Source organism: Capra hircus, chromosome 29 (genome assembly GCF_001704415.2).
Source record: "Capra hircus breed San Clemente chromosome 29, ASM170441v1, whole genome shotgun sequence".
Classification (NCBI taxonomy): Eukaryota; Metazoa; Chordata; class Mammalia; order Artiodactyla; family Bovidae; genus Capra; species Capra hircus.
In genome coordinates, this window is record NC_030836.1 from 37592751 (window position 1) to 37604418 (window position 11668).

Genomic DNA, 11668 nt, shown 5'->3' on the forward strand with positions numbered 1-11668 from the left:
ACATTTATATAGGATACATCATTCGATATGATGGACTGCATAAATCCCAAGCTGGAATAAAGATTGCTGGGAGAAATATCAACATCCACAGATATGAAGATGACACTGCCCTAATGGCAAAAAGCAAAGAAGAACTAAAGAACCTCTTGATGAGGAGAGGAGACGCAAAAACTGGCTTAAAACTCGACATTCAAAATACTATTCACAAAAATATGCTCAACATAGATGGCATCCAGTCCAAAAACATCATGGCATATAGATGAGGGAACCATAGAAACAGTGGCAGATTTTATTTCCTTGGGCTCCAAAACGACAATGGACCTTGACTGCAGCCCCAAATTAAGAGACACTTCCTTCTTGGAAGGAAGAAAGGCTTTGAAAAACCTGCACAGTGTATTAAGAAGCCGAGACTCACTTTGCCACAGAGGTCTGTATTGTCAAAGCTATGATATTTCCAGTAATCATGTACAGATGAGTGATCTGGGCCATACAAAAGGGTAAATGCCAAAGAACTGAACTCTTGAACTGTGGTGCTTGAGAAGATTCTTGAGAGTCTCTTATAAAGCAAGGAGATCAAACCAGTCAATCTGAAAGAAAATCAACATCTGATCCCTGCTCTTATCTGAGGAATGTACTGAGGGGTACAGGTGGAAAGAACGGATGCTTCCACTGCAAAGATGCCTAACCATGGCAGCTCTAAGCAAATAGTTTGTAGCTCCATCCCTGGAGGAAGCTCAGAAAGGTTGAAGATTCTGTGTACACTGGGTCCCCTGATACATGAATTACATTCTCCCCAGCAGCATTAGAGGCCAAGGGAGGGGCATTCTTGGCCCTGGAGGAAGGAGATGGCTCAGGGATCCACTGGGGCCACCACTTACCAAGTAGGACTGGAAAGGACAGGGCAGGCATATGTGGCAGAGAGCTGATGACTGGGTTGTGAGAACAAGAGGGAACCATCTCTGCATGAAGCACCTCACCCAAAAATCCCCTGGAGGACAAGCCCAGTGATAAGTTTATATGAGATGGGATGAATAAAGTCTATTTTATTACCCCTTATAATTCCTCTGAATGAGGAGGTGGTGGAGTTTGTGGGTCATCACATTCTCTTCCATGGCATAGACAATCTGCCAGTTTATATCCTTGGGGCTGCCTCTCCCCAGCTTCAGTCATGTAGTTCTGGAGGAAATTGACAATCATGTGTGCTGCTGAGTCAGGGCCAAAGATCATGTAAAGCCAGTCATAAGACCGCATGTCCCTGCCAGGATGGCTGATCTAGGGCTGTACATGTGAACTGAGGTGGGTCATTCAGAGAACACCCTTGAATTCTGATGCCTGGAAAAATTTTTCCTTACTAGGTGATGCCTTCGGGATTTAAAACCCTAGGGAGTTAGCTTGAACTCCCTCACTGGGTGTAGAAGCCTTAAGGAAAACTGTTGCCAGGCTAAGACCATCAAAGTAGACCGAAGGGAAATAGCGAGGGTGAAAGAGAATGGATGACTTCTGATTTCTTGGTTCCAGCCACTGAGATCTTTGTATTTGCTCCGATTCTTGTATCCTGGATTCCCAGAATCATTTCAATGAGTCTCCCCTTTCCTTGAAGCCAGTTGGAGTAGGGCTCCTCTCAATTTTGATTCAGATTTGGCTCTAGATCCTTCACATCCAGACACAAACAGAGTCAACATTTATTTCAGCACCATTAAGAGTGAAACTCTTTATTCTTTACTGAGCATAGGGTATACAGAACACCAAATACAGTTCACCAGCATCCTGGGTAGGACTGCCCTAGTGTGAGTGAGTGTTAGGAGAGGCCTTACTGATTTCTGAACCACTCCAAGCAATCACACTGCCGGTGCCAGGCCAATCCTGTCATTTCCTCGATCAAAAACCGAGAAATACAGCCTCAGAAAGACGTCACCGAGTAACCAGCCCTCTGTAGATCCCCTCACTCTTTTCTCTTTAAAGGTGGTATAGCAGTAGCCTCTAGAATCCTGGGGAAGTCAGAGACACACACCAGTCAGCATGAGCTCCTACCGGTGACTCCCCCCAGTATCCATACCCAGCAAAATTCTTTATTTCCCTCTTTTAGTAATTATAAAGGGGTTTTCTCAGCAGCAGGATATATGAGAGTCCATCCAAAACCAAAAAGGGCCAAGACATGAGGTTGCCATGAGGAAGGGTGTGGTGAGTGAAGGATTGGGAGTGGGGAAACAGAGGAACAAAAAACAACAAAGTCCTATTGTAGAGCGTCAGGTATATATTCAATATTCAGTGATAAACCACATGAAAAAGAATAAGAAAAAATATATATTTTATGTGTATAACTGAGTCACATCGTTGTTCAGTAGAACTTAACGCAACACTGAAGATTAGCCACACTTCAAAATAATTATTTAGCAAAGAACAAGTGTGTCCAAAGTTCCCCTCACTCCCTGTTTCTTTCCTTCTGACTCCTACTCCTTGTTTTCTCTGCAGAGAATGCTGGTTTTCCTCCTGCATCCCCACAATCCGTACTTTATTAAAAAACTTTATTTTGTATTGGAGTATAGCTGATTAACAATATTCTGAGTTTCAGGTGGATAGTAAAGGGACTCAACCGTATGTATCTGAGAATCCTGGTCCCAAAGACACCCCTCCCATCCAGGCTGTCATATAACTGAGTGGAGTTCCTTCTGCTACAAAGTACCTCGATGTTGGTTATCCATTTTAAATAGAGCAGTGCCCACAACATGTTCTTGAACACTTAACTCAGGAACTCTGAGAAGCCTCCTTTGGCCCACGCTCATCCTCTTTGGCCACTCCAGGCGTGTGTGGGTAACGTACTCTGGTTCCCCATCCCCACTGGTCAGTCTGTAGCCCTCATCAGCCCTAGTAAGTCCCCAGTGCCTTAGTGCAGGCCACCTTGTGATGCCATTTGCTTAGAATCCAGTGCACTTTTGCCTAGAACCAAGCAACCCTCAAAATGGCTCAATGAGTTTGTCATTTTAGAATTCCTGATATTCCCTCTCTTCCTCAAAGCCTTCTTTGAGTCCATCAGCCTGCTATGAACTCTCACAGGGAGCTGACAGGATGCCTCCACCCTGTGCTGGGGCTGAGCAGTCACTGTGCACACTTTATACAACTTATTATTCAACCTCCCGACAGAGAGGTTGGCTATCTCAACTGACAAAGGAGGCGCCTGTCCAGAGCAAGGGGAAGATGCAGGCGAGGACTAGGCTGACCATGTAATTTATCATCCAGACCAGAAAAATCTTGAGAAGGGAAGGCAGACTGTTAAATTATGCTGTGACATCACACTGGGACTGTCCCCAGCCATTCTCCTTGTAACATGGCCTATTTCAGGGACTGCTAGAGCTGAATTTCATGTTCATGCACCTAAGGGTTCAGATTGAATTGAAGCTCTTTGAGGACTGAGGACGTTAGTATTCCCCTCTCCCTGACTCCAACCATTCCATATGGTGTGGCCTCTCCACACTTTTTTCAGGAAGATCACTGTCCCACACAGCCCTTTTCTTTCAAGTGATTGGATTTGTGGGAGGCACTGGCCCAGCCAAAGGGCTCAGCAGGATCTGCAATGGTGTGACATGGCCTCCAGAGGGCGCCCTCCTCCCAGCAGCAGCCCGAGGGTTCCTGTCAACTCCAGTTTGAGAACCAACCATCAGTATTTTCCCCTCACCTTGAGGATGTAAGCTTGAGCTGGCACTGGGTAGTTGATGCCACTGATGGTGAGGATAATAGAGGTCAGGGTATTGACCACAGAACATGAAACGTAATGCTGTTAGAGAGAGAGGAGGAGTGGTTGAGTATGGTGATCCTTGTGTGTGGAAACTGGGAGTGACCCTGGAGCATGACCCTTCACCTTGGAACCCCGAAGCTTGGCACCAATCAGCGTATGTATTTTATTGACTAGTCTTCCTGGGCCTTGGATAAGTGTTGTCCCAGTGTCCACAAGGGCCGAGCAGCCATCAGAACAAGCAATAACCTCTCTTTTCATGATGATGCTGAGAGACAATGGAAGAAAGCGAGCATCAAGGTCACTGAGTTTCCCCAGAACTGCCCCCTTCCCGACTGTCTCCTAAACAGCGCCTCGTCTCTTTCCCTCTTTTCCTTTGCTCTCGACACAACACCTTTCCTGACATCCTCAAATGTAGTAGTTGAATACACCAGAATCTTTTGTACCTTGACACAAGCTGGTCTTCCCTCCTAGAAGACTCCACTCTCCTTTGACTAGCAAATTTCTTCTCATCTTCCAGATTCCCGCTTAATTGTATTATTTTCGGAAAGTCTTTCCCCTGGTGTTTATCAATCTCCTGTCTTGGTCACTCTCTGTAGACCCTTCCTCATGACTGCTGCTACTGCTGCTGCTGCTAATGCACTTCAGTCGTGTCTGACTCTGTGTGACCTCATAGAGAGCAGCCCACCAGGCTCTGCTGTCCCTGGGATTTTCCAGGCAAAGTACTTTAGTGGGTTTCCATTGCCTTCTCCTCCTCATGTCTAGCATGTACCAAAGTCACAATTCACTATGTGGGTGAGTCACTTCATGTACATCTGCCTTCTTAGATGTTAGGGTGAGTTTTATTCTTATTGAGAGGGTAACAGGCAGGAAGGCCAGGGGTCTCCAAACGGAGGAAGTAGCCTGCAAGTGTCAGGCATTTTTATCTCTCTTAAGGGGCAGGAGGAAACAAACTAGCAATATTTTTTTCCTTCTCTATACAAATTTAACAGGAGTTTTCTCTTAAAATACTGTGTTGCCTTAATGACACCCGGTTTCACCTGAAGTTAACTATTCTCAAACCTAGAGATAACCAACGTCTTTTCTTATGGAAATGTTTATCTTAAGCTGTGCTAATGTACTATACATTTACCGCAACTCTGTCTTCAAGTTGGGTCCGCCTTTGGCTCAGAACCTACTTGACAAACCCGCATGTTATACTTAGATATTGTTCCCCCAATCTATGTAAATGAAACTATTTGTATGGTGATCTGACCTTCTTCAAGATTAAAGTTAATCATTTTATGGCCCAGGATGAACCATTTGGTGCCAAGATTATCCCAAAATGCGTCTTATGGGTGAGGGGCCTGGTGCCATTCTGAGTTTTAAGACATTCCTTTCTTTCACTAACAGAATGCTATTGACTATGTAACATCCAGGTAAAGACTAGCAGCGGGGCACTCTTTCTGCCCCCTTCTGATGCCTATGTCAGAAGCTTTCTCTATTTATTTTACACTTTAATAAAACTTTATTACACAAACGCTCTGAGTGATTAAGCCTCGTCTATGGCCCCGGATTGAATTCTTCTCCTTCAGGGCCAAGAATTCCAGCGTCTTTGCGTGATTCAAAAACAACCTTTCATTGCCTCCCTAAAGTGCCTGACACACAGTGGATGTCCAATGCTTATCTGTTCAATGACTGAATGAAGACTGAGAAAACAATAAAAAACTTCAAAAGAGCTGAATCTGGTGGGGAACAAATAACGGGTTGCACACAGAGTGAAGATGGAGATTCGCAGGGGCAGCAGATTCCTATTGTAGGGGGAGAAAGGGGTTCCTCTGGGAGAGGGTGTCTCCCAGAACTGCTACTACAACCAGATCAGACCCTGAGACCCTGGCCAGGAAATACATGACTAGCCCACAGAAACTCCAAAGGAAAGGTCAGATTTTATCTGAGGGTATCACACGGAATCCTATCAATTATGCCGCTTGTACTCAGGTCACTCCTGGATCCCACCTTCCTGTTTCTCTGTAATAGCCCCTGTTTCACTGTGTGTCCAAGAACTTGGTGTGTGGTTTTTTTTTTTTTTTTTTTTTTTTAGTTGCTTTCACGTCTTAAGACTTCAGGCAATCTCTCTCCACTGCTGGGTAGCTGTTCCCTAAGAAGACCAGTTTTCCCCATTTTCTCAGGACTCTCCTTGTTTTTAAAATGACATTTATCTGTACTGAGAAATTCCTATATCTTGGTAACCCTGGACAGTTGGTCATCTTATAACTCTATTCAGGCTGCTGAAATTCTGCCTGATCCTATGTTCACCACACTGTAGAGTCCTCTAACCATGTTCCCCACCTCAAAGGGCAATGGGTACAGCCCTCTCCCAGCTGCACAGACCTTGCTGGACCCTTTTAGGACCCTGGTCAGAGCCTTCCTCAGAAGGCCTGGGGATGATAAACCCATAGGTTGTTTGTGTATCTATGTGCTTGTGTCTTTGTTTGTATGTGTGTTTGTATATGTCTGTGTGTGCTTGTGTGTCTCTGACTAGCTATGCATGTTTTCATATGTCTCTGTGTAAGTTTATATGTGTCTGCTTGTACGTTTCCAAGTGTCTGTGTGTCTGTCTGTGTCATTGTGGGTGGTGTATATTTCTGTGTGACTGTGTGTCTGAGAATGCGTTTGTCTGTGTCTGCCTGTGTCCATGTACAGCAGTTGGAACATCACTTCGGCTGACCCTCAGAGGGAGAGGCTTACCGGTCCATGTGTACACTCGAGTCGCCTGCTCTGATCAATGGTACCCAGTTGAGCTCTCCCGTGTAGTAGCGGTGGTCCACCACACCAAACATCACCACACTGCCCTCCTGCTTGTCTCTGTAGAGAGAAGTGAGGGTGAGATCCTTGGAGGACAGTAACAACAGCACTATCTGAAAGCTGTGCTTGTCCACCCATCAAGGCCCTAATAAGGTCCCCATGTACATATGCAGAAATGGTGTCTAGGAGAGATAGAGATCCACCCTGAGGTCTGTTACTGTCTCATGAGTGGCAGAGAGGAGGTTAGAAGACGAATCACTTGTCTGAGCTCCACCCACTATGTCTTCTGAAGAAGCCCTGGAGGTCCAGCGACCTGAGTGCTCAGACACACTCAGAGGACATGGTGCTGAAGTATTTGGCTTTCCCATTGTCCATCTTGTCATATTCAGGAAAATCAAGGCCTGGGAGTTCTAAGGGTGTGGGTTCAGTTCACCCAGAGTTGGCTCTACTGGCCTGTGTCCTCCACTCTCCAAAGGGCCCCACACTCAGAAGGGACTCCACCTCTGCTCTCCCTGTTTTGAAATGCCTAATATTTCTCGAACAAGGCGTCCCACGCTTTTGTGTCTCACACTTTCATTTCTCACTGGCTCCACAAATTGGGGAGCTGGTCCAGGGGTCTAATTTAAATGCTAATGAGGAAGGAAAGATATCCACCATCCTTCTCCTTCCTTCCTTATGACATTCATAAGCAAATCGTATTGCTTTTTCCTCCAGCTTTTTTCTTGTTGCCTTCCATTAGCCTACCTCATAACTCACCCAGCTAGACCAAGTTACTGGTCTTGAGCCCAGGAGTAGGGTTGTGTTCCAAAATTATTTTATTTATAAAAGCCAGTGCTAAAGCCAAGTAGGGCCCTGGGGCCATAGTTATCCTTGGTTATATTATCTCAGGATACTTCTTTATCAAGTATTCTATAATTTTTGTGCAATTGAAAGCATCTTACAGCTAACTTGGAGAAAGGAATTGTTCATCTCAGACTTACTTGCTCAAGTAGAAGGCAAAAACAGGCTCAGAAATGGCACCTTGATTCTTCAGCTTGTCAAAGATGGGGATGGCCCCAGAGCGGGATAGGTTGGGGTAGTTCAAGCCCAAGACACCATCAAATCTCCAGCACCCCAACCTGTATTCTGCCACGCTTAGACCGAACGGCTGGTCAATACTTACAAGGTCCCCAATCTGTGGGAGAGCAGAGTGTTCCCACTTACAGATATGTGAAGTGGGGCTAGGACTGGGCTGGGGTGCATTGCCATTAGATACTTAGAGAAGAATTGAAGCTGGGCTGTGTCTTTGGTTGCACAAAGATGGTTAGAGTAAGGTGGAAGGGGAATTTGGGTTCCATTTGAGAGAGACTGTGAATTTTAAAACATCTGCCCCTCTGAAAAACACCACTTGAGTGAGTCAAATTGGCTTTGTGGTTTCTGTCCAGGTGGGGCAACCAAGAGTAAGGCCAGGTCCCATTGGTGTCACCTTATGGACAAAACAATCGAGAGCAAGATAGCCTTCTCTTTGACATCACTGTGACCTAATGACAGGAATGGACTGAATTCTCTGTAATGTACTGTGGATTCTACATCTGTCCAGGAAGACAGAAGTCAAAAACACAATCTTGCTTGCAGGGTTCTATGAAATTACTGCCTGGGGAATTCACTTTTGGGGATATGTGTATATTTCTGTGAGTGTGTATGAAAGAGAAAGAGAGAGAGGGGAACTATTCAAGTATTTTCGGGGGAGGCAGGCCATAGGTTTATTAGACTCTCAAGGGTCCTCTAGAGTGAGAACTCATTTATCAGGCTCCTTGAATTCTCAGGCCTCCAGTTTCCCACTCTGGATACCTGAAGCCCTTGACTGGCCCCAGGGTCCCCAGATCAGTTTTATCCTCTCCCCAAACACCCCACAGCCACTTCAGTCCTGAAAAGACAGCCTAAGTCCACCTTTTATCACATGTGTGCTCTCAGCAAGGCCCTTGCTGTCTGGACCTCAGTTTCCTCATATGTCTCATGAGCTAATCAGAGTAACTTCTGTGTGGGGTTGTTTCAGAATTAAACTAGTTATCAGCGGAAAGTGGTGGGAATAGTCTGTTAATACAAAAGTGGGTGCATTTATCCCTTCTCACTCCCAGCTAAATGAACCTTGAACTGCTCATGGGCAGAAAAGCTACAAGTCCACACCTCAAGCCACTCTGTGGGTTAGCTAATTTGTTTGCTCGTGTGGCACTGCCACCCCAGAGACATGATCCTGTGGATAAGATGGCCAATATCTATTGGAGTTAGACTAGGAAGTGTCCTGGCGGATGGTCCTGCATCTGTTTCACAAGCCTTGGTCACCTTATATCCAGTCCTGACTTAGCATTTTTTACACTGTTACCCGAACTGTGTCATGAGCAACAACTCCTTTCATTCTCCCAGATTCATAGGCGATCCTGAAGGTCTTATTGGTAGGCCGGAAGGTGGAAGACTGAAGATGTCTGAACATAATCTTTGTAGCTGCAGATACAAGAGATGAGTGTCATCAGGTGCCACGGGTGGAAAACAAGGTGGCAGCGCAAGTGAAGGATGGTCCAGGTATGGGGTTTCTCTACTCACAACAGGCTGGACTGGTGCAAAAGTCAGAGGGCACCCACAAGTCAGATGAGCCTGTGTCAAAGACAACCTGGAATTCCTGAGGGGGTGTTCCAATGGTGATGTTACCCATGTAGACCAACTACAGGGAGAAGGAGGGAGTGGGTTAGTGCTGAACTGCCTACCCTCAGTTCCCCACACTGATGCCTCCCTCTGGGTGTCACATATCTCTTGAGACAACTTTCTAACCACCGTGCAGCTCACAGACTTTGGTCACAGAGGTATCTGCATTTGATGTATTATTTTCCTGTGCTACATTGTATGCAGAATATTGACTCTATGACCAAGCATTGAAGTGGTATCTCCTGCATGGGAAGCCCAGAGGCATAACCGGTGGGCCTCCAGGACCGCTGGACACCCAGGGAAGTCCTGGTTCCTTCATCTGAGATGCTATGTAGTCTCTCTTCAAACCAAGCCTTAACACTCCGATTTCCAGGAGACCCTTCTTGATCAACCCCCGCCACTCCCTCTATACTCAGACTACATCCAATCAACACCGCACAGGTGAGCCTTTCATTTGACATGTATTTACTCTTTGCCTATCTCTCAGGCTGGCATGGGCATTTTTGAAGACAGTCTTTTTCTAATCTAGAAACACAGTAAGCACTGTGTTAGATTCTTATGGCCATACACATAATACAGGTTCAGTAATTTTTTCCTGCTGTCATTCTTGCATCTGTGGAAACTGAATTCCTCTACCTGGGGGTTCACAATTGCTTTGCGATTGGTTCTGCAGTTTTATCAGTGATGGTTCACTCTTCATCTGTAACTGAGGTGCTCACTTAGTTCAGAAGGAACAATCACTCTCAAACTAATGACACGTTTGACACAGAAATGGATATTTACCTGCCACATGGTAATTGCCAGGTCCAGTCACAAAGACCAACAGTTGAGGATGAGAGTGCCTTCTCCTCTGGTTGGGGTCCCTGTTTTCCAGTGTCTCGGCCTCCTGCAGGAACCCCAACCCCAACATCCCACCTGGAACCTCCAGATGAGCTCCATGCTAAACTAGAGCACCAGGGGGCGCTGTGGAGTGCCATCCTCCCAAATACATCTCTGATGTTTCTCAGTGGGTGAATAGTTAGATTTGAGCCACGAAAAGAAATCTGGGACAGTCTGTAAGGATGCTTCTTCAGGAGATTTTTCAGCATGTTTTTTCCACTGAGGGTTTTTCTCATGGTCTTCACTCTCCTTAGAGGTATTCTTTCACCGAGCATTTGACAAAGAAAACAAACAAGATGCCACAATTAGCTGTCAGTGTTAAGGTATAACTGTCATTGTAATGGCCCTGTGTATTTTCTAATCATTTTTATGAGGCACATTATTATCAGAATTTTATGCATATACTATAGCAAAGACATAGATTTGAATACAGGTTCTTTTCTGCAATATTGGGTAAGCCATATGACCATGTGGTGTCTCAGTGTCCCCTTCGGCAAAATGGTGGAATGTAACAGTACAAACCCTCCAAATAGAATATCTTGGGGATAAGCGAAGTGACGGATATAAGGTACCTGATAAACAGGAAGTGTCAACAATGACAGCCATTAGCATTGCTGTTGCCATCCCACTCATTCCTTCTCAAAGGACCTCAAGGAAGGAGGACTCTTATTCTCTTTTACAAGGGAGAAATTTGAAATGCAAGAGGTTTTTGAGTTGGCTATGGTCACACTGCTTGTCAGATATAAGACAGTTTATCTTTCTCCAAGTTGAAAGAAAAGAGAGATTTGAAAGAATACATGATATAGGGAACAAGGAAGGGAAGTTCAAAGGTTTGAGAAGGAAGAGTCAAATGAAAACTTAAAAGCAAACAATACAAAGAAAAATACATTCCCAGTGACTTCCAAAGAGATGGAGAGATAAATGACAGTGATACAGAGATACAGACATGGGCATATATACACTGAAATAGACAGGGTAAAAAGAGAACGTGTTAAACAAATGTAGAAATCTGCTATTCCACAGGACCACATCAACATCTGCATAGACTGTGCACTGAACAGTAGCAAGGAGTTGCCTTTTCAACAAGTCATGACATGACTGGACCCCAAGATTTGTGCAACCCAAATCTAAACTAAGACCTTGGGATCCACAGTTCCTATAGCAAGTTACTTATCAATAAGTCAGATTTGATTTTTAAGTCTCTTAGGGAAATATTACATTCCCTTCTAAACCTGATGGCTGGAAGAATAATCAGATTTTAAAAATCCGAGAAAGGAATATTATGTGACATACAGTCCCCATACTTACTTGACTATGCACTCTGAGAAGGCCACCAGCCCGAGGAGCACAAGCCACTTCATGCTGCTTTCCTGGCTCCAAGTACTCAGGAAAGTTTGGGTTCTTAGCATGTAGTGCTGACTGAGAGCCCCTAGTTATATATGCTCTGACCTACCCTAGTTTTCCCCTTCAGGCCACTAAAAGATCTGAAAAAAACACAAAGGTCTCGAAAAAAACTTTACCTTCATCAGTGACCTTGATGAATGGACTTTGAAGCTTTTCAGAATACAGAGAATTGAACTGTAATCTCTTCCTTGA

The 11668-nt window shown here is 45.0% G+C and overlaps 1 protein-coding gene across 1 annotated transcript; it reads right to left on the reverse strand.

Moving 5' to 3' along the window:
• On the reverse strand, window positions 1839–11433 carry LOC102177512 (pregnancy-associated glycoprotein 1-like). The gene is made up of 9 exons (XM_018042735.1): window positions 11381–11433; window positions 10183–10333; window positions 9095–9212; window positions 8877–8995; window positions 7495–7688; window positions 6458–6574; window positions 3857–3998; window positions 3674–3772; window positions 1839–1988 (listed from the first exon to the last, which is right to left on the reverse strand). The coding sequence occupies exons 1-9, from the start codon at window positions 11431–11433 to the stop codon at window positions 1839–1841; spliced, it is 1143 nt and encodes a 380-aa protein (XP_017898224.1).